At 33.9% G+C, this 22,396-nt stretch overlaps 3 protein-coding genes across 7 annotated transcripts; 1 reads left to right on the forward strand and 2 right to left on the reverse strand.

Annotated features, from left to right (window-relative positions):
* Positions 1-200: 200 nt before the first annotated feature.
* On the forward strand, positions 201-4,281 carry LOC11441228 (4-coumarate--CoA ligase-like 6). The gene is made up of 6 exons (XM_024782132.2): positions 201-1,616; positions 2,223-2,412; positions 3,011-3,156; positions 3,268-3,335; positions 3,469-3,571; positions 3,686-4,281. Exons 1-6 carry the CDS (start codon positions 552-554, stop codon positions 3,797-3,799), a joined length of 1,686 nt encoding a protein of 561 aa, XP_024637900.2. The 5' UTR covers positions 201-551; the 3' UTR covers positions 3,800-4,281.
* Positions 4,282-5,329: 1,048 nt separating this feature from the next.
* LOC11441666 (cellulose synthase-like protein D3) lies at positions 5,330-11,277 on the reverse strand. 5 transcript variants are annotated; one of them, XM_024782129.2, is made up of 4 exons: positions 11,134-11,277; positions 8,990-9,889; positions 7,655-8,462; positions 5,330-7,304 (listed from the first exon to the last, which is right to left on the reverse strand). In XM_024782129.2, exons 2-4 carry the CDS (start codon positions 9,853-9,855, stop codon positions 5,550-5,552), a joined length of 3,429 nt encoding a protein of 1,142 aa, XP_024637897.1. In that variant the 5' UTR covers positions 9,856-9,889; positions 11,134-11,277; the 3' UTR covers positions 5,330-5,549. The 5 variants fall into 5 exon arrangements, with proteins under 5 accessions (XP_024637897.1, XP_003607427.1, XP_024637896.1 ...); XM_003607379.4 differs by having other exon boundaries at positions 11,150-11,262; XM_024782128.2 differs by lacking the exon at positions 11,134-11,277 and adding an exon at positions 10,932-11,043.
* Positions 11,278-15,883: 4,606 nt separating this feature from the next.
* On the reverse strand, positions 15,884-21,561 carry LOC11442871 (probable arabinosyltransferase ARAD1). Its single transcript, XM_003607380.4, has 9 exons — positions 20,998-21,561; positions 20,751-20,924; positions 20,304-20,461; positions 20,060-20,207; positions 19,451-19,566; positions 19,231-19,369; positions 18,229-18,339; positions 17,908-17,976; positions 15,884-16,225 (listed from the first exon to the last, which is right to left on the reverse strand). Exons 1-9 carry the CDS (start codon positions 21,457-21,459, stop codon positions 16,094-16,096), a joined length of 1,509 nt encoding a protein of 502 aa, XP_003607428.1. The 5' UTR covers positions 21,460-21,561; the 3' UTR covers positions 15,884-16,093.
* Between the last annotated feature and the right edge of the window lie 835 nt (positions 21,562-22,396).

A 22,396-nucleotide genomic window follows, 5' to 3' on the forward strand; every position in this document is an offset into this window, starting at 1 on the left:
CTAAAGTGTTTAACGAATATCAAAAAAGTCATGATGATAATACTCAAGTTCAAACGCTAACTAAAAACTCCTCCAATCAAACTCCTCCTTTTTCGGTCAAACTTCGTATTACCAAACTTTTTTTCCAAGACAAAAATATGACCAATAATTAATTTTGCATTTATTTATGCCCCTTTCCTTGGTTTTGTTTATTTTTTTTTGTCTTTATGCTGTGTGCGGGAAAAAGCTTCTGAGTTCTGACTCAACTTGAGAGCCAAATGCGTACAGAAATTTCCAACCCTATTCTTAGGATCCCAACAAACAAAGACAATTTCACCCTTTTTCTTCACACCAAATATTCCAAATCCCCAACATTATGATTATAGTCCCTAAACGTAGCTATTACGTTCCTTTTCATATCCCCATTTCCACAAACACAAAACCTTCACACTCAAGCCACAGCCTCAAAAAAACACCCTTTTTCTATTTCACTATTTTATTGCCAAAGTTTCAATCTTTATAACCACATTCAACATTTCACACCACAAAACCGTTCTCTTTTCTGAAAATCCATGGCTTCTGCTGCAAATTTCAACTTTGAAATCACCCAAAACAACATGATCACTCAACACCCTCATTGGTATTCATCAAAAACTGGAATTTACAACAGTATACATACTCCTAGAAATCTTCCAACTGACCCTTTTCTTGACATTGTTTCCTTCATTTTTTCACACTCTCATGATGGGGTTTTAGCCCTTATTGATTCTTCATCTGGGTCTTCCATTTCTTACTCAAAGTTGTTACCTTTAGTCAAATCCATGGCTTCTGCTTTACACAAAATGGGTGTTTCACAAGGTGATGTTGTTTTGCTTCTACTTCCAAATTCAATTTATTACCCTGTTATACTATTGGCTGTTCTGTATTTAGGTGCTGTTTTTACACCATTGAATCCTCTTAGTAGTGTTGGCGAAATTCGTAAACAGGTTCAAGAGTGTGGTGTGAGTTTTGCTTTTACTATACCTGAAAATGTCAAGAAACTAGAGCTATTAGGTGGCATTAATCCCATTATTGCTGTGCCAGAAAATGAGAAGGATTTGAGGAATGACGGTTTCTCAAGTTTCTTTAACCTTCTTTATGGTAAATTTGATTTGCCTCAAAGGGTAGTTATTAAACAGGAAGATACTGCTGGTATATTGTATTCATCTGGGACTACAGGTGTGAGTAAAGGAGTTGTTTTAACTCATAGAAATCTTATTTCTATGGTTGAGCTTTTTGTGAGATTTGAAGCTTCTCAATATGATTACTCTTGTTCCAAGAGTGTGTTTCTAGCTGTTTTGCCAATGTTTCATGTGTATGGTTTATCGCTCTTTGCTGCGGGATTGTTGTCGTTGGGCTCTACAGTCATTGTAATGAGGAAATTTGACATTGACGAGGTTATTAGGGTGATTGACAAATATAATGTTACACACTTTCCTGTTGTTCCACCGATGTTGTCGGCATTGACAATGAAGGCAAAGGGTGTTAATGGAATTAAGTTGCAGAGTTTGAGACAGGTCTCTTGCGGTGCAGCGCCTTTGAGCATAGGAGTTATTAGTAGTTTTGTCCATGCTTTCCCTAACGTTGATTTTATACAGGTAAAGAACCTTTGAATAGAATAGTCTTGACTCTTAATTAGAGAATGCAAGTAATGCTCCATCGTTTATATGATTGCTTGAGTTAATATAGTTATTTTTCTTTGTTATTGTTGGTAGTAGCTAAATGCTGATTATTTCATTTAATTATGAGAGAACGTGTGAGCTTTAAAAATTTAATAGCAACTGTTATATAGGGCCTGTTTGGCTAAACAAATTATTTGCTGCTTATAGCATAAGCAGTTATCATAATAAGCACTTTTGTATACACTTACATCAGCTATTTCTATAGCAAAAAATAAAATAAAGTAAAATTGTTTTGTATATGTTAAAAGTCGTTTTCATAAGCTATCTTGGACAACTTATAAAAATAAGCTGAAAAGAACTAAGGAAAAATGTCAAAGCTATTTTCATAAGTTCTCCCAAACAGTTTCGCAAAACTTATGGCTGCATATAAGCTCAAATAAGTTGTTTTCATAATACTCTTTTTGTGCCGTTGATGTTCATATCCACAACAAATTCTAGACCATAAAAGTTGAACTTTATTTGTTTATGATAATAATGTTGTTTTCCTAGATTATTAATAGCCGTAAGATTGTTTCTTTTTAGGGTTATGGAATGACCGAGTCGACTGCAGTGGGAACACGTGGCTTCAATACTGAAAAGTTTCACAACTATTCGTCAATAGGGTTGTTGGCTCCAAACACGGAGGCAAAAGTGGTAGACTGGAACAATGGTACTTTTTTGCCCCCAGGCAGCTGCGGTGAGCTTTGGTTGAGAGGGCCTTCTATTATGAGAGGTAAAAAATCTGTATTTTTCTGAATAGATATTAAAAAGTGAAACACGGTAGTAATATAAAGGTCTTGTCTATAGTAGCCAATCTTACCCTACATTTGCATGAAGTTGATTCAATGGCTTCAACCTGAACGTTAGTCACACCGCTGCAGCAACTCAAACCTTTATGTCAAAACTCCCTCCCCTTTACTATATTTGCTCTATATTTGTTATCGCTTAATTAAAGGCCCGTGTCCTTGAGAAATATCATGTTAGTTTAGTAGACATTTTATTCTTCTAGAGTGATGCTATACACTCATCTGTTGTTGTAGTGCAACTATTGACGCGAATTCAGTTGAAAGATACATATACATCTCCTTATCAGTAAAATGTTAATAAAAGTTTTCTTTCTATTTAGTTTAGATAGCGAACAACAACAATCAAGGCCTTTTTTCACTAGGTGGGAAAACTGAAGTAAATTTCTCTTGGAGTCAACTGTTTCATTGCAATAATAACTTTTGTTTCTGCCTTATTCCTTAGCCTACCTGTACCTTCTTTTTTCTTGTCTTGCTGCTATTCATCAAATTAAAATTGTTAATCAAACTCTTTCCTTTAATTCTCAGGATACTTGAATAATGAGGAAGCTACTATATCAACAATTGATAAAGATGGTTGGCTACATACAGGAGATATTGTTTATTTTGATCAGGATGGATATTTACATCTGGCTGACCGCTTGAAAGACATTATCAAATACAAGGGATTTCAGGTATCTACTTTTAGGTTTATTAAATTTTATAAAGAAAAGTGATGATAGATTAACGAGAAATGCAGAATTTTACTGAAACGCACACTTTGTATGACACATGATCTGTTACAGATTGCTCCTGCTGATTTAGAAGCCGTGTTAATTTTGCATCCTGAAATAATTGATGCAGCTGTTACAGCGTAAGTATATGAACACTTCATTTATGTCTTCGCTCCTGCAATCTATAGAAAATGCAGCCATCCGTAATCTTCTAAAGTGCCTCTTTGGACATTTTATTATAACCTCAAATGTTACATCATTTTTCCATATCAGTGCCGAAGATGAAGAAATTGGGGAAATTCCAGTGGCGTTTGTTGTCAAGAAGGTTGGAAGTGTACTTTCTCCGAAGGATGTGGTCAATTATGTTGCTGAGCAGGTTTTTCTTTTGATAGGACATACATGAGTTTTATGATATTTGAAATTGATATTACTACTTGAATCAATGTCATGCTTTTCACATTTTAACCCTTTATTTTTTTTCTTCTGGCAGGTTGCTCCATACAAGAAAGTCCGGAAGGTGTTCTTCACCGACAAGATACCAAGGTCTCCGACTGGGAAGATCCTCCGAAAGCAACTCAGGCACTGCTTGACTTCTAAACTCTAAGGCATTTTTTTAATGCATGATACTGGAAAATTACCAAAGAAAGACAATACATGGCGGGTTACCATAACATGAAATTGGTGGACTGTGATTTTTTTAGTACATGCATCATGAGTACATCTTTTTAAAGGAAAGAAGAACATTGTGTCTAAATATTAAGATACCAAAATTTCTATTCTGCACATTTTATTTATACTTATCAATGACAGAGACTATAGAAAGTTCAAAAACCAGAAGGAAAAAAAACCATCAGTTACTCTGCCCTGTACACCTTTAGTCAGTTATAGTAAGAGATCCTTGTAAATGCACTAGAGAAATTACTTTTGAACTCTTGATGCATGGAAGCTCACAAGAATAGTTATGTGTAAAATTATAAACACAACAATATTATTTGTGCCTGTTGTGTCATACTTTTCAATTCAGTGGTTAAGATTTTTGGTGGTGTAAGGTGCTTTCACTTGAAATCTTTGACAATGTTATTATTAGATGTCAATACCTTATTCTTCTTCAGGCAAAGAAACGTCCCAAGTAATCAAAACAAATGATATGACACTAATAACAGAATCATTCAGGATTCAGCAATGTAATAAAAGGAACAGGGATCACTCGTACTTGAAACAATCAATTCTGAGGGATTTCACATCTGAATTATAAGCCGTTGGTTTATAATATTTGGAAAATCTCTGTCGGTACAACTGCGTTCAAATTAGCAAAGGTGCAGGCCAAATCCATCACTTTCAACAAAAAGACATTTGGTAATATTTTCATGAATTATAGGATATTGGAAGCTAGAATCAGAGGGATGCACAGGCTCACATCTCATTATGTTTGAGAGGATTCTACATGAAGAGCAATGCATAACATGATTTTAGCTAAGGAGATGCTTCAGTGCCATAAGTCTCATGTAAATTGGGTCAAATATGACAACAGAAATACAAAATTATTTCATACTCCAGCAATCACCAGAAGACAAAAGACTTAATGTGGAGAATCAAAATTATTTCTTTATGCATTTTTTCCATCAAATGATCCTTGCAACCCCTAAAGTTTGCAGTTTGATATATCCCATCTATTAGAGTTAACATGCATGATCAACTTCTTTTACCCGTCACTAAGAAAAAGGTTAAATCTGCTATCTTTTCTGTACTCAAACTTCTTACAAAACCCTCAAACTTGGTGGTTTATGATCCTTTCGGACCCAAGGAAGATGGCCTAATGGTTGAGATGCATGACCCCAACTTTAATTAAATAAATACTGAATATAAATAAAGGAAAATAGGTGTTACATATACTCACTTTTCGTCATTTCATAAAACAAAGTCATGAATTTAGCAGCGGAAAATTCATCATTCTTAACGGAAATAAATCAAGTCTCAACATTCATAATTACGTCACAAATTTAAATACTTCAAACTTCAAAATATGAAATCAAATAAATGATTCCTTAACGGAAATAAATGATTCCTAAATTTAATATAGCGAATTAGAGAATAGATATAAACATATAACAAATAAAATAAACGATTCCTAAACTATAAAACTTGAGTCAGCAAGTAAATAATATTTCTTGGACAGTATATCAACATCAAACATTTTTCATTCCTAAAAACAAATTTCTGGAATAAAATTCACAACACTAAAACAGTAATTCAAGTTCATTCACTATTATCACTGAGTTGTTGAGTCAAGAGGAAAAAAAAAATTAAACTCCAAAGGAAAATTGTAATAATCTGACAAAAAGAATGAGCTATCATCATGGGAACTGGAATGAACCGCCTATTTGGTCTGTACCGGCTGGTGGATTGATAGCCACCCAGAGGAGTGATATAATGATTGCTATCAGACCCGACCATACAAAAACAATGGTGGGTGTCCTCCCTCTTCTTCCCATCAAACCTTTTGCAAAAGGATAGAGATGAGCCAAGACCCAAAAGCTGAAGAAAACACCGCCTAGTAAACGGCTCCACTGTGGTATGGTACTGTATATGGTTCTGCTAACTCCAACAGCTATTCCTATTAAGTTCACCATCATGATTACAATTGGTGGTATCATAAGGGATGACCATTTGACAATATACAGATCAGCATACTCGTCGTCAACATCATCACCGCCAGATTTTGAAGTCAATGTGAATGAGATTTCAATGCCTGCAACAACTTTGAGTAAACCTTGAAGCACGGCAGCTAGATGTGCACTAGTCCCTCCAATCAACCAAAACTGCTCATTTCTCCACCATTCTTCCAGCTCAATTCCTGACCACTTAATTTCAAGCACAGCAAGAATGCACAAAGTCACAGTAATAGCCAAGAGGTAAGCCAAAAAAGTGACATTGAGTGTTTGGACAATGAACTGTCCAGAGAAGAGGGAGAGTGCAGGCAGGAAGCAATAGACAATAAGAAAAAACGAAGTGAATGGATAAATTCCAACATTAAGGTATGCTATCCTCTGAAGAAATTTCATTCTTCGGGTGGCCATAATTGCATTGTTTTTAGAGAAGAATATCTCAACTGAGCCAGTAGCCCATCTAAGAACCTGATGCAACCTATCAGTGAGATTGATGGGAGCAGTTCCACGGAAGGCGTCACGTTTAGTTACACAGTAAACTGACTTCCATCCTCTATTATGCATCCTATAACCAGTGACCACATCCTCAGTAACTGATCCATAGATCCATCCAACACGCTGTCCCCACTCAGTCTTGTCCTCATACCAACATGAAATCACACTGATGGCTTCTGCCACAGTAGATGCATCAAGCAGCTCACGAGGTATGGTGAGAGCACCAGGAGGGCGTCCATTTTTCACAGCAGGATGATCAGCAAGTGGCCTACCTTGGAACTGTGCCACTGGAATTGAGTCAATAAGGATATTTGAGTTCCCAAATTTCTTGGAGAATTGTGATAGATTCATCTCTTCATCGTCAGAGTCGTCACCCATCCTTAGTGCCCTGTTCTCTTCTGAGGTGTTGGCATGCTTCTTCTTATTGCGTCCAAAGCAACAACTACAGAAAGATGCGCGGTCTTCTTTGGCGCGTGGAGGATCAAAACCATAAAGAGCAAACCTTCTAAACAGACAGCCGGTTCCTACATAGACTGGGCCTTGAAGTCCATCAAGGGCTCTCATGTTAACATCAAAGAAGACGGTGTTGTGATTAGCATATCTATCAGAGGGATCAATACCCTCAAACCTTTGAGGGAATTGGACATAGCAGAGGCGATCACCACCACGATCCATCATAAAGCACATACCTTCCCTCATTGCTTTGGAGTTGTATATATAGTGATCACAGTCGAGGTTAAGTATAAAGGGACCGTTGGACATGACAGCCGAGGCTCTAACCAATGCATTCATGGCCCCAGCTTTTTTGTTGTGATCGTAACCTGGACGTTTCTCTCTAGAAACATAAACAAGAAGGGGAAGACGGATATCAACATCGGTCAGGTCAATAAGCTTTGCATCATCAGCATTTCCAATAAGAGGTTCGTCACTTGGAGGTTTCAGCATCACCTGCAAAATATCATTCATCAGTTATTCATTCAAGGACCTACTTAGCTTTTTTATAAAAAGAAGACGTTTTTATATTGATGTCTTTGCAACTGCGACCGCAATGGATTGCATAAGCCGCATTTAACAGATTCAATGGATTAAACCAGATAACAAGTCTGGAACAAAAGAATACATCGGCAATAAAAGAGTTTATACATAAAAAGTCTTCACTTCACATAGAATTGGACATAAATAGGTGTGAGAAAATGGAAAATAATTTGAATCTTGATTTATATTACTAATTCTCTAACTGAATTTTTTTATAATTTCATAGATCACAGCAGCAATTTCAAAAGTTTAGTACTTAGTACCTGAATTATGCCAGCATGGTCACCCCTTGAGTGCTCAGGCGAAGTGTTCAACCAAGTCCCTGGCCAATGAGATCCATCAGCCATCCATGTTGCTTTTTGAACCTTTATAGGCTCAACAGGTTCATCACCCCTATTTTGTCTCTGATGTTTCATGGCCTTGATTTCCTCTCTTGCATGAAAAGCATCTGACCTGCGACGGATAGAGTCGGGCAAACCATTGATTCTAACCTTGAACTCATCATACTCACGCTTCAGCCTTCTACGATCCTTCACAAAATCAGGTTTCACTTTGTTTTTGTAAGGATCTCTCTTTAAGTTGAAGTATGATTCAGGATTCCTAGGCTCTATATCATGTTTGCGGCAGAATGGAACCCAGTTATTGGCAAAGCTAGCAGCCTCAGCCATTGCCTCAAAAGTTAAAAGTGCACCCCCATCATCAGAAACATAGCAAGAAAGCTTCTCAACTGGATAGTCAGCAGCTAAAATCGACAAGATGGTGTTTGCTGTGACAAGTGGTGGTTCTTTCTCAGGATCAGCAGTTGAAACAAAGATATCTATGCCTGGCAGATCAGACTTTCCTGTAGGATTGTTAGGACTTGGTGATTCAAATTTTTCCTTCAGAACATTAAGATCTGTAGAACGATTTACTGGGCATAGCTTGGGCAGTTGATCAAGAAGCCAAGAGAAAGCAAACCATAATTCACAAACTATAGACATGCCCCATAACCAGACTGCATCGGTATTTTTGTGTGTGACCCTCCAGTGCAGGAACAACACAAGAGCAACCAAACGGATAAAAATGATGAGACTGTAACAGAAAGAAAGGTAATTGTCAGAACACACATGCGGCATTCAACTTTCAAGTCAATGACCAAATTGCATTGTTGAACCTTAGAATTACAAGCAGTACATAAAGCAAGCTGAAATAATATGGTAAATTTAATAGTGTTATTGAAGACTACACAATCACATGCAAGATCTAATAAACAGATGCAAACCAGATTGCTTCTCCAAAATCATCTGAATCAGCCCTAAAACTTCCATCCAATTTCCATTCTTCTATTACTTTCAATATATAATGACAAAAGCATTTAAATCAAGAACGAGAGAGAGAAGAGAAAAACTTTTATCCATCAATTTTTTGAAGTTTCAAACATAATAGATTGCATTCAAATTGGTCAAATATAGTGAAGCCAAAATGGTCAATCAGAATAAAGGGGAAGTGCATGACTTTGATCACTAGAAAAAAAAATGAAACATGAAATGGATTTATGATTTTTAAAAAATACATTACTGAAAAAGAAAAAAAGCATCTAACAAAAAGAGGCTTGGTACCGATATGGGCTGAGAACAGCAGCAGGTATCTTCAACTTCCTTGTTAGTGGCCTCCATGGTCGGCTCATCAATTCAGTTGGCTCAGAAACATCGCCATCTTTTCCATTTCCGAAATCTCCTTCCTTTGGCCATATTGCATTACCATAACCATATGTCCCCTTTGTTTCAAACAACCATCGATTGTGATCAAAGTCTCCAGTTTGACTTCTCATCAGCGCAGACTTTGTCGACTTCATCAAGGACAATCTCCTCTCCATTTTAGACCCCCCATTTGGTGGAGGAAGTGGAAGTGGCCCTCCATTATTCACAGCCACTTCATCAAGCTCTGTGTTCTTATATGGCTCTTTACATCCTGGGCACATCCCATCTCCTATTTTCACTGCATCTATATAGCAATCTCTACATATCTTATAATCACACTCACAGGGAAGAATGTCATCACCACGTTCATCACTCATCACCTTCGAATCACAGCCAGGAATAGCACATTTAGACCCTTTTGCACCAGCCATCTGTGGATGATTTACTTCAGATTCTGTAACTTTATCCATTAGATGTGCACGGGTAATACTATTAAATCCTCCAGTGAATAGAGAACTTGACACATACTGCTCCTCTACTTTCTGCGAGATTGAGGTATCCATAGGTTGGTTATCCGGAGTGGGTGGTAAGTGCACTGTATAGTTCATGAAGTCATTACTTCCTAGCTCGCTATCAAGATCATCTCTGGAGTAACTGATGTATCGACCGGATGAAGTTCTTCGGCCAAATGTTACGGTTGGATGTAAAGGAGGCTTCTGTGCTTCAGATACATCAGAAGATGCTGACAAAGATGATCTGCTCATTTGTAATGATTTCGGCTTCATATCTGAGGTCAAAGATTTATCCTAAATTAATATCCTGCAATTCAAAAATTTAACACATCAGATCTTCACCAACATTGTAATTAACTTTATACCCCACCTCAGGAACAAACACTTACATAAAGTTAAAAGACTACAACCAAAGTTCAAAAGTGAATCTAACTAAAGTCGCAAATCAATACCTCAAAAGTACTATAATAAGAGAGAGAGAGAGAGAGAGAGAGAGAGAGAGAGAGAGAGAGAAATATTCAAGGGAATTATTCCAAAACATACAAACACACATCATTCAAGTCTCAATCAATTGTAAACTTCTGAAATTCGGTCAAAAATTCCATTATCCAAAATAAAAATCTAACTAGTTAGTGATTAGGAGATTCCTCAACATCTTTCTGACACAGATGCACATAACAAACATGGCACTACTAGATCTAAGTAATATTTTGAAGAATTTACAAAAACAAATAAAAATTTGCATAAGCTTGGTTGAAATAACAAAGAAAAAACAATGAAACCATAGAAAAAGAAGAGACAAATAATCTAAACAATAAAAGACAACAAGTTGATTCACCTCAATCTGAACAAAACAGATTCAGACAATCAACTAATGAACAACACAAGATCCAAAAGAGTTTATTTCGATTCTCATTCTCACAATTTCTGAGCTAACAAATCAACTACAAAAAATCTCAGTAAGATTTTATTCAAGCAAAAATATTCCAAAATCCTTCATAGACTACTCTTGGTCAGAACCAAGAAGAAAACATAATGAAGAAAAAAAACCCTCAATTTGTGCTTAAGTTGAAAAAGTGAAACCCCTTTTGACTTCACTACATTGCTTCAAAATCTAAAATCACACACAAAAAAAAAAAAAAAATCAACTCTTTTTCTCACCGTGATTATCGGCAACTATTCAATCAATCAATCAATCATGTATGCAAGAAAGTATGAACCAGTATCACAAAAAGTTCATACCCCACTAAAATAAAGCATGATTAAGAAAAAGGGTTAAGCTCAAAATTAAGCTGAAAAATGAGTTAAGCTAAATTAAGCTGAAAAATGAGTTGGTAAAGAAGCTTTACCGGTTTGATGTGAATGAGACTAGGTTTGAGTTGAGATCTATGTATGAAGAGTGATATAAGAAAAAAACATGACTAGTTCAAAAAGAAAGGGTGTTGAAAATGAAATGTTGAAGTAAAAGAAAAAAAAAAAAAAAAAAAAAAAAAAAAAAAAAATGTTGAAGTAGAAAGAGTGTTATATAAGAAGTGGTCTGGTTTCACATACAAGTTCCAACTGTCACCTTTGCAAGACACGCTGAAAGACAGACAGAGAACGAGTAATCTTCGGCGTCACCAAAACTACAAGCACTACCGGCCAGCCTCACACTTCTTTCCCTAAATTCATTTATGTACTTTTATTCTTTCATTAAAATTGTTTCTATTTTTTTTTAATTAAGACTAAATATTCATTTTTTAAGTTGAATTATGTGACTAAATTGTAACATTAACATAATATACTAATTCAATTTTGTGAGTTTAACTCAGTTGGTAAGGATATTGCATATTATGCAGGAGCTGTGATTCAAACCTCAGACGTCCCACTTCTCCATATTTAAAAAAAAATGTGTGAGCTTTGACCACTAAACTACTTGACAAAAAAATAGTTGTCTCCGTTAATAGAAACAATGCATAAGGGTTAAGGTTCGAACCCGTACACTCCAGTTATTCACTATTCTTGCTTAGACACCCATACTACTTTACTAGTAAAAGTAGAAAATATTTTATACACAAAAATCAATATTTTAGATTTATTCATTAAATTATTTATGCGATTTATAATAAAGATTATATATAAACACGAGTTCAACTCTTATCGTCAAATGAACTAAAAAAAGTTCTCTCTTTTCTCTTCTTCTCAAACCCTAGCCGTCACCCCTTTCTTCTTCTTCTTGTCAGAGAGGTGATTTAGGGTCAATTTTGACCTAATAATCACCCCTCCAAGTTGTTTTTTTTCTTTCTATCCTAATTGAATAAGTGATTTCACATATTTTCTATTTCCTTTCGTCTGTTTTTGTGATTTTGTCGTCTCTGAACGACTCTGTTTGTTTTGATTTCTCGTCTTTGTGCGGTGTGTTTGATTTTCCGTCTTAGTACGGTGTTTATTTGATTCAGGTTGAAAGATTAGCTATGAGCAAGTGCAGATCCGATCAATGACAATGACTTTGGTGTCGTCAATGTTGCAGATCCGGAAACATGAGTACTTCAGAGATTTATATATAGTCATATTAGTCATATTTTTAGGCTTAAGTACTTTGCCGTTTTTAGGCATAAGTGCAGATACAAACATTTGTTGTGCAATTAATTTAAAACTATCGTGATTTGATTCATTCCTTAAAATTAATGATTTTTTTGGGGTTAAAATTTAATGATTTTTTTATTTATTTATTCAGAGAAATTTACTTTTTTTTAAGCAATCAGGGAGATTTACTTACTTAAATGATTTTTAAATAATAAAGAAAGGACCTCGCTTTTATGGAAAACAGTCATTTTGATACCAAAAGAGTTTTCACCACGATGGATAGTCACAATTGTAGAATTAAGTTCTGGTATTTTTTTTTTTTGGAAATAAAGTTCTCAAAATCATGTTAACTTGGAGCAATTTTAGTGTATCGTGTGTTATATAAATTTCTTATAGATAATGACAATTATAGAAAGATTGGTGTTAGTCACAACCCAAAAAAAATAAATTACACCTAAATTTATTTAAAATTTTACAATAATACTAAAATTGCCCTCTTCATGTAAATTTTTAAAAACCTATCTTTTATGATCATTTTGAACCCTTACCCCCTTTCATCCACAAATCACCATAGATGTGCAACCAATATCTGAATCAACATATTTGTTATTGATCTGTACTATATTCATAAAGGTTAGTGAATTTCATGAATTTCATTTTCGATGAGTTTCTATTTGTTTATTGTTTGTTTTGGTATGAGATATGCCTGTCAATTTGATTTTAAGTGAGAGGTTAGTGTAAATTAAGTTTACGTGTATGTGTATAAAAGGGGTTAATGTAGTTTACGTATGTAGGTTAATGTAAATTCAAGTTTACGTATGTTCAATTTAGGTTAGTGTAAATTCAGTTTACTTACATTCAATCTAGGTTAATGTAAATTAAGTTTACTTATGTTCAATTTAGGTTAATGTAAATTTAGTTTACGTATGTATATAAGAGGTTAGTGTAAATTCAGTTTACTTACGTTCAATCTAGGTTAATGTAAATTCAGTTTACTTACGTTCAATCTAGGTTAATGTAAATTAAGTTTGTAAATTCAGTTTACTTACGTTCAATCTAGGTTAATGTAAATTAAGTTTACTTATGTTCAATTTACGTTAATGTAAATTTAGTTGATTTGAAATTTTTATTTTAATTAAAGGGTATATTAATCATTCTGGGGTGTAACTTGTTTTTTTTTGGGTGTGACTAGCACCGGTCTTATAGAAAATGGACATTGTCATTTATTTTAGAAAATGGAGAATATCTCTACTCAAAATAATATGGTTGACAAACAAACTGAGTCAACTCAGTAAGATTTCGCTGCTGCAGTGAAAAGTGTTTGTGGGGATTCAAACTCATGTTCTCTCCCTGCTTTTCAAACAATTAATACCACTAGGTCAATTATTATTTACTGATATATCTTGAAATCATTTAATATATATTTCATAGAAGTTTGACACCCCCAAAAATTTAACTCAAGATCCGCCACTGATTAACCCGTTGAACTTTGTTATGAATCAAATGAGTTGTTGAGCTAAAAATTAAATTTCATAATTAAATGAGTTGAATTTGAGTTATACATGATTCAACTCTTTTGATTTATGAGTTGATTCGATTATATATATAAACGATTGATTTATAAGCTTTTTTTTATGCGGACAAATTGTTTTGTTGAGGTTGGTTATATAGTTTTTATTCTTCTTCTTAAAGATGGTTCTATAGTTAACGTACGCTAAGTTTTAGTTCCCTATTTATCATGTCATGCTTACTTAATTACTACAAAATTATAGTAATGGAGTCTTCATTAGCATACTCAGTTGATATAGGTAATGCAATATTATATATATGAGTCGGAGTTCGAACCATATACACTTAATAAATAGGGTGTTTGAAGCTCGAACTCAATCTCTACATATAACAATGTATTGTTCCCACCAATTGAACTATGCTGATAGGAATGAACAATATTGTATTAATTAATGCCTGAAAAAGTATTGTAGTAATAAATGGTAGCAAAAACAAGTTTAAAGACTATGATGTAAATAAATTATTTTACATATTTATCTGATAAGATCTTGTTACCTAAATGTTTGTTCGAATTTATGAAAAAGCAATATAGTTTATCATATTATATGGTAACATTTACATTAGGTCACTATATATAAAAATATTTTATATTATCAGTAGATAATCATGAAACTCTAAAAAAAGAAATTGGAAGTAATTTTGTATACATATATTTAGTTATAGAAAATGGGATGCATGTTGTTGACACGTTAAACCATTATCGGCTGTCATGATTGATCATGTAGATGCCATCTCTCTTTTTCATATTCATAGTATCGTATAATTTATTTTAATTTAACGTGCTATATTTTATTTATTTTGTTATGGAAAGTGGAAACTTCGTTCAAACTAAACTAGTGTCTTTCTTTTCATAAAAAAAAAAAAGGATAAGTTGAAATCCAAAGCCATGCCATATCAACTGTTTTTCTTACCGGAAATAAACGCGGTTAATTTTCTTTATTTATGGCTACCAACTTTTTTGACTGAAGGCTCTAAAAAAAAAAACAAAAGACTGAGTTATCAACTTATTATCATATTGTAATTTTATATTAAAGTCATGCATTTGCTTAACTGCTTAAGGCTAGACGTAACACGCTTTCAGAAAACAGAGAGTAGATTTCACACGCCATTTTACATTATTACAGCTGTATTTCAAGACAAATTATGACATAATTTCTTTAGTGCTGATTATAACTATTTTTTGACAAATTTTATAATATAATATTTGATTAAATAGTTCCAAAAAATTATAAAATAGTTTTTAATTAATTTATCAATTCGCTACGTGTCATTCCAAATTTATGAAGGTATTTATTTAAATAAAAATGCTATTTTACCAATTACAATTTAATGATGAATAGTTTCTTTATTTCAAGAAAAAGGATAAAAGAAGAAAAATGGTATAGATAATATTAAATATAGACATGATTATCACTACTACCTTGTACTTTGTGAAATTGCTTATATATATGAATAATATTCTAAATATTGATTATATATTGTCCTGTACATCTGTTAAAAAATCTTCATGCATGCCATATCATGTTCTAAATGTTTGTCGTGTTGGGTAAATCAGTTTTTTTAAGATATTCTGTCGGAAAAAATTATATAAAACTCTTCACAAGTAAATTATGCATCTCCTGTTTCTGCATTCTACTTTTTTGTTGTTGTTGGCAATTGTACTCCTTTTTATAATAAATCGTATGTTCTATATAAGGTTTCGGGTTAATAATACACTACACCAGCAAAACTTCATAGTTTTTCTTTTATGCAGCCTCAGGTCCCACTACTACCGTTAATTTTCTCATGATTCATTTTGCCCGTTGCCCCTTACCCCACTTTTATGACCAAGACATTATATCATTCTCGGTAATCATTTATATTCAAATATTATTATCATTCTCAATCAACATCACCCATTTCTCATTTCCATCGATTCAGCTGTTTCTGAACCGAAAGGAAATTGAAAAGAGGGACAAAATTCACGATATGGTGATGATGAGCCAACGTGGCCTAACAAGATAAATATCCATGAAATCAGCAGGTAAAAGGTTCATCAAGCCAAAAGTAGAGACATTCTAACGGAAACATCTGCATAACTAATTCACTAACCTCAACAAAATAAAATCTGGTTTTTCTTCATTATAATTTGTCTCATCAAATTGGTTTTCTCCAGAAAGAAGTTGGCTGACAATAAGCAATTATGATCTTTGTTTTAAAGCTGATATACTAAAGAAGATAACATATAAATACTTTCTCGTGTCAGGTACCAAGTAAAACAACAAAATAGCCCACTAAAGAATAAAGAATTTGCATAAGACACTTACATAAAAAATAATTGAGAAAAACTACAGATTTTAGCACATCTATCTATAAAGAAAACAATGTGATGCAAGATTCAAGAGATTGTTGAGACAGTATTAGTAATGTTGCCAGGCCTGCATTCACATGTGCACACATTTCGAGATCCTTCCACTACACGTTGAGATCTACGGGAATGAAGCTTGATGTTTACCACCTTGCCAGCCATCTGAAGGACAGAAATGTAGGGGAAAAACACAATTAAACAAACAAGTCTTGCTAACAAGTGCCCTAAGGGCATTGTTTAAGGAATCCACAAAAAGAAACTTTGTCTTGGAAATACAAGTCAAACACATATAAAAGTCATAACTATACAATTTTCAATGTAAAATATACACTACTATTGAATGCTTAAACAATGCCCCAAGGGTACTTGTTAGCATTTTCCTAAACAAAAAGTCACCACTTCTTCTAAACAAACTACATAGTAATTAACAACTCCCAGCCCAAAAGACAAAGTGCTAGGAAATATCACAAACAATGTGAACCAGACTCGCAAACCATCTTAAAACAATTAAAATTTTAAGAAAACCACAAGAGCCATATGATAGAATTAGAATGTAAATATCTATAATTCCCAACCAATATTTCAGGTTGTTTTCAACTCACATTTAATCTACATATAAGAGTATGTTCTTCAGTAAAGAATAAAATCAGTAACACCTAAGGAGTTACAGAGAAAATGCTGTCCAATCTATGACAAAAAACTGAGTAATCAAAGAAAACCAAAACCGGAACAACTAACTGCTATAGGTATTACCAAATCAGTATGACCTAAGGAGTTACAGAGAAAATCCTGTCCAATCTATGATAAAAAACCGAGCAATAAACCAATGAAAGCATGGTTAGACGTGCAAGTAACTATTACCATATGCTTAAGCACAAGTTACACGCTAAACTTAAGCACAAGTTACACGCTAAAACCTTATTCTTGAGCTGACAAAGAACCCATCTATTGTCCCAAAGTAAACAACAGCATATGGTTAAAGCCCATGTTCTAGCCATATGCAACTTCACCCTTTTGTACCTTATAACACACCTCATTGGCCTGCTAGTTGTGTTGACTCAAATTCATAATCTTAATTCTTACCTAATAACATATAGAAATAGCAAAGCTCTAGTTATAGTGATTTGGTAGGAATATTGGTAAAAACTTGAAAGTATATTGCATATGCAATTGTGTATTTATTCAAGTTAGATCATAGATGAATTTATTCCTGAAGTTAGCTTTAGACATATACTGCAAAAGTTGAAATAATATAAAAGATGAGCTGTTGAATGAGTGTTTGATCATATATGTTGAGATAAATTCAAATTTTGGGTAAACGATAGTATAAAATTTTGCATTTTTATGGGCTAATGTCAGTAAATTATTGGGTTATGTTAGTTTCTAGAGTCTAATTTCTTGGTAAGAACTCCTTCAGCGTCTCTCAGCTCATCAATTAAGTTGTCTACATTGGGCACTTAATGATAATAATGTCATTATTTTATCATGTATATATTGATATATTTTTTATATATACATTTATAGCATATAATCTTTCCCCCACTAATTGAAATTTTTGGATCCATCCCTGATCAATTCTATCACATTACATGCCATCCATCCAAACTTACCCACTAATCCTATGGCCTCCGAAAATAAACTTAATATAAACACATGGACTGAATGACATATCAAAAGTGCATTGCATTTACAAGATAATTCCCTTTCATTTCCCAAAACTACAGAAAACTAAAACGGAAGAAAACACTCAACGAGCAAGCCTGACATTATGTTCCTTATGAGAGAACTTGCTGTTAAAAAGAGTATTATAAACAGAAACATAACTAAAAAAAGCAGTAACAAACCATTTTCCAAACCAAGTCTTCAGGACCCAACGGTTGAGCTGGACTAGAATACAGGAAATGCCTCGAGTACTGAAAAGGGAAAAAAAAATTAAACAACAAACAGGTAAGCAAGACAATGCACATAATATCAAATTATGCAAATGAAGATCTAAGGAAATAATTGCTACCAACATTTGGACAGGGCACAAAATATCATCAGCTAGACATTGGTAAATACTAAATAGTAGTACGATGTTGCACAATTGACGAGAAAATAATCATATGACAGCACTAAATAGGGAGGGGGGTAAAGTAAAATTCTGTACAACCCTGATTACAAACCTTGGCAAGATTTTGTTGCATTTCTTTTATATGAGCAGATCGAATGTCTTTCAAATATTTCAAGAGCCAACTGGGTTTCAGAGCATCATTGGACGAAACAAATAAAGCTATCTGCATGTATGGCAAAATGTTAAATTAGCAACTTCTCTCTGAAAATGAAAAAGCTCTGACTTATAAGTTAACCATATAGAGCATACTGGATAATGCAGTTTTAGGTCACTGGGTGTGTACGATATTAAAGCAATCTTTATTGCTGTTTTTAAGCTCTGGTAATAATAGGGAGGCCAAATAAATGTGACAGTGCTGTCTATGCTTTTCTTTGCTACATTTGATTGAGAAAGGATGTTTGCACCATTAATGGGGCTATGAATATGTTTTAGTTTCTATTTGGTGCTTTTCCCATGGCTATTATCATTTTCAATACACAAAATCAGAGAGACTAGATAACCATGCTGAATTTCTAGTTTGTGCACTTTAATGCATATGAGGATACCTCTTTCTCGGCTTGAGTATACCGTTCTTATCTCCAAACGAAAAAAGAAAAATCTTTATTAAAAATTTGCTCCATCTTCAGACAATGGGTCATAATGAAAATAATAGTTAATGACCTAAGCATGTCCTGCTCCACACTTAATTTGTTCCTCTTAATATACCAAATGAAGAAATCATAAAATAGCCATGGGGTCCAGGATGCTATTCGTATCTGAATATTGTAAAGCCTCGTTCTCTCTAAAAAAAATCTAAATATGCAAGTGTTCAATACTAATTATCTAAAATAATGATTATGGCGTTTAAAACTATTAGGCCATTATCCACTCCTATGAACATATTCTTCGATAAGAGATGATCACTCAGCAACTTGCCAAACTGTCCACACCAAATTTGACTTGCAACCTAGCAAAGCTAGTTAGCTAGTTTCACAAATATTTTATAGCAATTTACCATCATCTCTTAATAATATTTTTTTATTTGATCATTTACTTGATATAAATGCATACACACCTTCCTGTAATCAAGTATCCCTTCGAAAGGAAGCTCCAATTCGTCGCTTACTATAACGGGAATGCAGCCACTAACAATGGCATCAAATAATCTAGCAGAGGATGGAGTGTCACCAGCAGGGTTTAGGCAAAATAAAGACCTGCAATGAGGAAGTCAAGCAAATAAGTACTACTCAAAAAGTAACCAGAGTAAACATATTCAAGAGTTGAACTTGTATTACTTGCGCATGCCATTTTGAGCTGCTTCTTTTCCCCCTTCTCCGGAAGTACCCTCCTCTATAACTACACCATCAGCTCCTCTTAATTGATCTACAAGTTTAGAACGTATTTTTCCTCCCTGAAATAGGAAAGACACAAACAAAACAACTAAACCACGTAGTACATACTACATGTAGATATGGAGGCGAGGAAATTGAGAGAATACCACAAGTAGAGCAAAACATGATATAAGAAAGTTCCAGAAATTAAGAGACTGTCACGGATATAAGTAGAGAAAAACATGATAAGAGACTTCCCGAAACAAGATACTATAAGAATAGACAGCCCAAACATTAGACATTAGCCAGTCATGATCACAATCGAGACAGCACAATGTTTTTTATATAGCTATCTGAGTTCATGGAAATATCCAAATATTACATAATCGTAAAAAATATAAGTCAATAAGTTTTCTCTAGAATTGCCAATAAATATAACTCAAACATGAGATTGAACAGGGATGTTAACAAAAAGAACATGTTAGAACTTCAAGTAGAAACACATAGATGTAGAGTTTTCAAAGTTTCAGCTTTCAATCAATCAATCAATTAGCAACCTCACAATATGCTTACCGCATTTCTTTTGAGCCGGCCCCGAAAGAAAAGAAGTGTGTTTCTCTTGGGATTTATTTCAGACAAACAGGTGGCATCACAGAAATCAACATTGGCAACATAGGGAAGAATCAGGTCTTTCTCAAGATAAACCTGCCCTGGTTTGTACCTGAAAGACAAATTCAAAAAAAGGTCACCAAATGCCACTCTAAATGAAACAGTATCATCTCATATTCACACACTCGTCTGCAAATTAGGAAAATACCAGTTCCCTGTGGAATCCATATCCGGCAACAACCATATTGCTTTTTTCACATATCTCCTAACAGTTTTAAAAGACCACGGATGATGCACTGGGAGTATGTGATCCCTCCCACCAGAGCGCTTCCAAGCAGGTTGATCGGTAATCCACTTCAAAGCTTCCTACATCCAAAAACAACAACTATTAGGACTTCACAAATTTTTAAAAATACCGCTAGTTTAAATAAACTTATCATAAACCACTTTTATTTTTTTATTTTTAAGAATTATCATAAACCACTTATGCAGTCATACTATTTCAAAAACAAAAATATTTCTTTTAATCTTATTTTCATAATAAACTCTGTAATTTAACTTCATTAAACACAACTAAAAAAAAAACTATAGTTATAAATGAAAATGTATAGTATTTGCAAATTAAGAAACTCTAGTGTTAGAAGAGCACTCACACCCTATAAAGGGCCTTGCATTGTTGTTTTTCCAAGAGGAAAAAGCTTATAGTGGTGAAGAAAGGTATGTAAAAGAAATCAGCTTCTTCTTGTCGATGAACCCTAACAACGCTTTTCAACAATCTTTCTGATTCAGGAGCAATAAGATCAGCCCAAAGCCAGTAATCAATAGAATGCTACATTGACAAAAACAATTAAAAAATCAATCATCAAAAAAAAAAAAATGGAAAATTGAATGAAATTGAATACCTGTTCGATGAGACGGTGAACGGGGCTGCCATTAGAGGTGAGATTGGAAGTGTCTCTGTACGTGTTTCGAAAGAGTAAAAGCAAATCGTAGGTGAATTTGTTGGGCATGTTATAGACGTAAACCTTAAGAGGAAGAGAAATAGGGTAAAAAGGATCGGAATTGAGTCGATTTGTTTCGGAATGGAAAACGGAGTTGTCGAGGTTGGTGACGTGTTGATCGGTGAGTGGTTTATGGGGAGTGTCGTCGGGGAGAGAGGGGGAGGGGTGGGTTTTGAGGAAGTGTTCGAGGGAGGTGACGAAGGAAGTGTGGGAAGTAGTAGGGAGGTGGAAGTGGGTGGAGGAAGGGGAGGTAGTGCGGAGAGGAGAGAGAGAAGAGAGGAAGATGAGGAGAGAGAAACCGAGGAGAGAGAGGGATAAGAGGATGATTCGGGATTTTGATCTTGAGATCTGCTTTCCTGCCATTTTTGAAAGATCAATTGCTGTGTTGCGTCTACTGGGGGGGACAGTTAAAGTAGGAAGAACGATGGTCTTTGCCCTCCTTTCTTACACAATTTGCTGTGATTGATCCGTTAAAATAGTTATTTTTTTTATATTTTTTTTAGGAATATGATAATAAGTAAATATTTATAAAGATCGATAAAAAAGTGTTTAATACGATGAACTATTTTAATACGATGAACTATTTTAATTAATGAAGTGCACATTCAAAAATTATTGTACTATTCATTACAGACCGGTGCTAGTCACACCAAAAAAAAAACAAGTTACACTTCAGAATGACTAATATACCCCTAAGTTGAACATAAATAAACTAAATTTACATTAACCTAAATTGAACATAAGTAAACTTAATTTACATAGTAAACTTAATTTACATTAACTGAACATAAGTAAACTTAATTTACATTAACCTAGATTGAGTAAACTGAATTTACAATAACCTTTTATATCTAGATTGAACATAAGTAAACTAAATTTACATTAACCTAAATTGAACATAAGTAAACTTAATTTACATTGACATAAGTAAATTAAATTTACATTAACCTAAATTGAACATAAGTAAACTGAATTTACATTAACCTAGATTGAACATAAGTAAACTGAATTTACATTAATCTAGATTGAATAAGTAAACTTAATTTGCATTAACCTAGATTGAGTAAACTGAGTTTACACTAACCTCTTATATACATGTAAACTGAATTTACATTAACCTAGATTGAACGTAAAGTAAACTAAATTTACATTAACCTAGATTGAACATAATAAGTAAACTTAATTTACATTGACATAAGTAAATTAAATTTACATTAACCTAAATTGAACATAAGTAAACTTAATTTACACTAACCTAAATTGAACATATCTCATACCAAAACAAACAATAAACAAATAG

This window comes from Medicago truncatula, chromosome 4, assembly GCF_003473485.1.
Source record: "Medicago truncatula cultivar Jemalong A17 chromosome 4, MtrunA17r5.0-ANR, whole genome shotgun sequence".
Taxonomy (NCBI): domain Eukaryota; kingdom Viridiplantae; phylum Streptophyta; class Magnoliopsida; order Fabales; family Fabaceae; genus Medicago; species Medicago truncatula.

What these genes read in the sequence shown, in the direction of transcription:
- LOC11441228 (XM_024782132.2), top strand. Translation starts at nt 552, where the DNA reads ATGGCTTCTGCTGCAAATTTCAACTTTGAAATCACCCAAAACAACATG. An exon ending in CTAACGTTGATTTTATACAG is followed by an intron (nt 1,617 to 2,222) that starts GTAAAGAACCTT and finishes GTTTCTTTTTAG; the next exon opens with GGTTATGGAATGACCGAGTC. An exon ending in AGGGCCTTCTATTATGAGAG is followed by an intron (nt 2,413 to 3,010) that starts GTAAAAAATCTG and finishes TTTAATTCTCAG; the next exon opens with GATACTTGAATAATGAGGAA.
- LOC11442871 (XM_003607380.4), bottom strand. Translation starts at nt 21,459, where the DNA reads ATGGCAGGAAAGCAGATCTCAAGATCAAAATCCCGAATCATCCTCTTA. An exon ending in AATGCAAGGCCCTTTATAGG is followed by an intron (nt 20,462 to 20,750) that starts GTGTGAGTGCTC and finishes TTTTGGATGTAG; the next exon opens with GAAGCTTTGAAGTGGATTAC. An exon ending in GGATACTTGATTACAGGAAG is followed by an intron (nt 18,340 to 19,230) that starts GTGTGTATGCAT and finishes CCATACATGCAG; the next exon opens with ATAGCTTTATTTGTTTCGTC.
- LOC11441666 (XM_024782129.2), bottom strand. Translation starts at nt 9,855, where the DNA reads ATGAAGCCGAAATCATTACAAATGAGCAGATCATCTTTGTCAGCATCT. An exon ending in GCTGTTCTCAGCCCATATCG is followed by an intron (nt 8,463 to 8,989) that starts GTACCAAGCCTC and finishes TTTCTGTTACAG; the next exon opens with TCTCATCATTTTTATCCGTT. An exon ending in ACCATGCTGGCATAATTCAG is followed by an intron (nt 7,305 to 7,654) that starts GTACTAAGTACT and finishes GATATTTTGCAG; the next exon opens with GTGATGCTGAAACCTCCAAG.